Source organism: Poecilia latipinna, unplaced genomic scaffold, assembly GCF_001443285.1.
Source record: "Poecilia latipinna isolate Pla-1442-1.1 unplaced genomic scaffold, P_latipinna-1.0 Scaffold4179, whole genome shotgun sequence".
NCBI lineage: Eukaryota > Metazoa > Chordata > Actinopteri > Cyprinodontiformes > Poeciliidae > Poecilia > Poecilia latipinna.
This window is the reverse complement of record NW_015116795.1, coordinates 8,826-11,560: the sequence shown is the minus strand read 5'-3', so window position 1 is coordinate 11,560 and position 2,735 is coordinate 8,826. Positions and strand designations below refer to the sequence as shown.

General features: G+C 43.7%; 1 protein-coding gene across 1 annotated transcript in view; it reads left to right on the top strand.

The window, feature by feature from the left end:
* The window catches only part of LOC106942305 (CST complex subunit CTC1-like), a 44,580-nt gene that overhangs the window by 33,353 nt on the left and 8,492 nt on the right, over positions 1–2,735 (top strand). Inside the window, exons 8-12 of the mRNA XM_015025552.1 lie at positions 1,088–1,128; positions 1,195–1,268; positions 1,336–1,471; positions 1,539–1,610; positions 1,683–1,830. Of these exons, the coding sequence (XP_014881038.1) occupies positions 1,088–1,128; positions 1,195–1,268; positions 1,336–1,471; positions 1,539–1,610; positions 1,683–1,830 (471 nt within the window). The remainder of the gene's footprint in view (positions 1–1,087; positions 1,129–1,194; positions 1,269–1,335; positions 1,472–1,538; positions 1,611–1,682; positions 1,831–2,735) is intronic.

Sequence of the window (2,735 nt, the reverse complement as noted above, 5' to 3'; positions counted from 1 at the left end):
GTAATTTATCATTTCAAATGGGACAATTTCCCAACAAAATGAAAATAGCAAAGATCCAACCAATAATCAATAATGACAGGCCTGTTTCTCTAACATTCACGACTCAGCAATAATCAATATGGATTCAGAGCAAATCGGCCAACATCAGCAGCTGGAACCGACTTAATAGAATAAATGACCAAAGCAGCAGATAGAGATAAATTAGCTGAAGGGTTTTTATAGATCTAAAGAAGCTTTGACACAATTAATCATGATATATTAATTTAAAAATTAGAACGTTGTGGGATGGGGGAGTACATCTGAACTGGATGAGGATTTATTTAAAGAGCAGAAAACAGTTTGTGAAGATGAATCTGATTGGGGAACCTCAGGGTTGGTACTGGGACCAGTTTGATTTAATTTGGATATAAACGACAAGCAAAGTGTCTAATGTATTAAAATTTGTCTCTGATGAAAACTTACAACTTCTTTCCATCATCGCCTCAGAAATCAGGAAATTAAAGAAACGGGTTGACAAAAATAAATGATCACTAAATTTGGATTAAAATCATGGTTTTTGGAAACTGTTAGAAAAATACTAAAATTCAAGTTCAGATGGTGGATCTGATGAAAGGGTTAAGTTAATTTCTCTGTGTAATAATAGATGGTAAAATCAGTTGGAAACCTCATTAAACATTTACAGAATAAACTAAGTAGGAGCATATAGGTCCTGGCTGAAGCCAGACATGTTCTGAATAATAAATCACTTCATATTCTATATAAAGCTCTGATTTAACATATTTAACATTTTGTTCAGAGGTTTGAGGATTTAATTACTAAAGCTCTTTACATCCACTGAGTTTCCTACAGAAACTTTAGAAACAATAATTAATGTTATTATGGAAACAGAAACTTTATTATTAAAATCTAAAACTCTTAAATTTGAGGATGTTTTATGTTTTATGCTGCTGTTTGAAATAAATAGATACACATAAAATCAGCTGATCGATCGGCAGCAGGGGGTCAGAGTTCACTCTGTGGGGGGTAAAGCCACCAGGCCTGGTTCTGGTTCTGGTTCTGATGTCTCTCTTTCTCTCTCTCTCTCCAGGCTCCGCCCCCCTCCACGGTGTCCCAGGTGTTGGACTGCAGGTATCAGCTTCGCCCCCTGTGGCCACCAGAGGAACTGCAGCTAGTTCACCTGTCTCTGTGTTGCAGGTCAGAGGTCGTGACCTTCCAGGGCCGGGTCACAGAGAGGGTCAGTCTGATGGACAGGAGGGAACGAGCTTCAGGTAAAAACGATTCCACTCACCTGTCCAGGTGAAACAGGTAACCGTTGGTAACCAGGTGTGTGTCCAGGTGTTCGTCTGACGGTGTGTGACCAAAGTGGGCGGAGCCTCTGTGTGTACCTGGACCTAAGCCACACCCCCTACCCACCTGGTCTGTTGCCAGGTAACCAGGTGCTGCTGTCAGGGTTCCTGAGGAGGATCTCCAGGTAGACCACATGATCACCGGCTGACCTTTAACCTCTAGCCTGAACTTTGACCTCTAACTTGTCTCAGGTCAGGCAGTGTGTACTGCTCCCTCTCACCTGTCAGCTGCATTACAGTGACATCACTGGGAGACTGCAGCAGGTAAACCTGGACTCACCTGGACTCACCTGCTGCGTCCACCTGCTGCTGACCGTCTGTTGCTCCTGGTTACAGCTTGGCCCCGCCCCCTGCTCCCAGCATGCACCTGGCCCACTGGGCCTCCAGCAGGACTGTTGAGGCCCAGGTCAAAGGTCACCTGGTCTGTGTCCTTCACCTGCAGCTGCAGTGGAGCTGCAGCCATCAGGGGGGTGAATATACACAGGTAACACACACACACACACAGGTAACACACACACACACACACAGGTAACACACACACACACAGCTAACACACACAGGTGTTATTACTGCAGTGAATCAGAGGTTCTGAGGTTCTGCAGGTGTAACTGGACCTTAGAACAGTTTTGATTCTTTTTGTCTTGTGACAATTTTGGACTAAATGGGAAAAAGTTTGGCCACTCCTGGGTCAGAGGTCAGAGGTCAGGGCTAGGGGTTAATGGGAGACTTTATTAAGGTTCAACAGCCCAGTGGGTTAATCCAGGTAAATTATATTGTTTGGAGCCGAATCTGGGTCAGAACTGGACTGGTATGAGGTTCTGTGGACAGACAGACGGAGCTGGGAGGGAAAACAATGAGTTTATTAATCAGACAGAGAACTGAGGGAACCAGTGGAGAGATGGAGCTGGAACCAGACAAGCTAATCAGAGGAGAGTGGAAGCAGCTGGGAGAACAGGAAGAGGAAATAAACCGAAGCTAAACAATTAGCAGAAATAAACCTCAATCTACAGAAACTAATCTGAAACCCAAATAATGGAAACCAGCTGGACGAACACAAAGAATAAACTAGAATATCAGAATCTGAGAACGTTGGAGAAATGATCTGAACATATCTGGGGTTAGACGTCCAAACAGCTGCTGATCAACAAGAAGATTTGAAGAATAGTCTCAGTCTGATGCTCTTTGCTAACCAGGATCAGTTGAACTGAAGGGAGTTTTCTATAAATGTGATTCGGTGCTATAGAGATTAGCTGAATTTCAGGTAAAAAAAAAATCAATAAATGTGTTATAGAAAAACCCAAGGTTGTTGGTGCCTGTCGCGGCGGCAAACCTTGAACCCGTTGGTGGACACCTTCGGTGAGGGATGCTGTCAAGCTGAAGAAGGAGTCC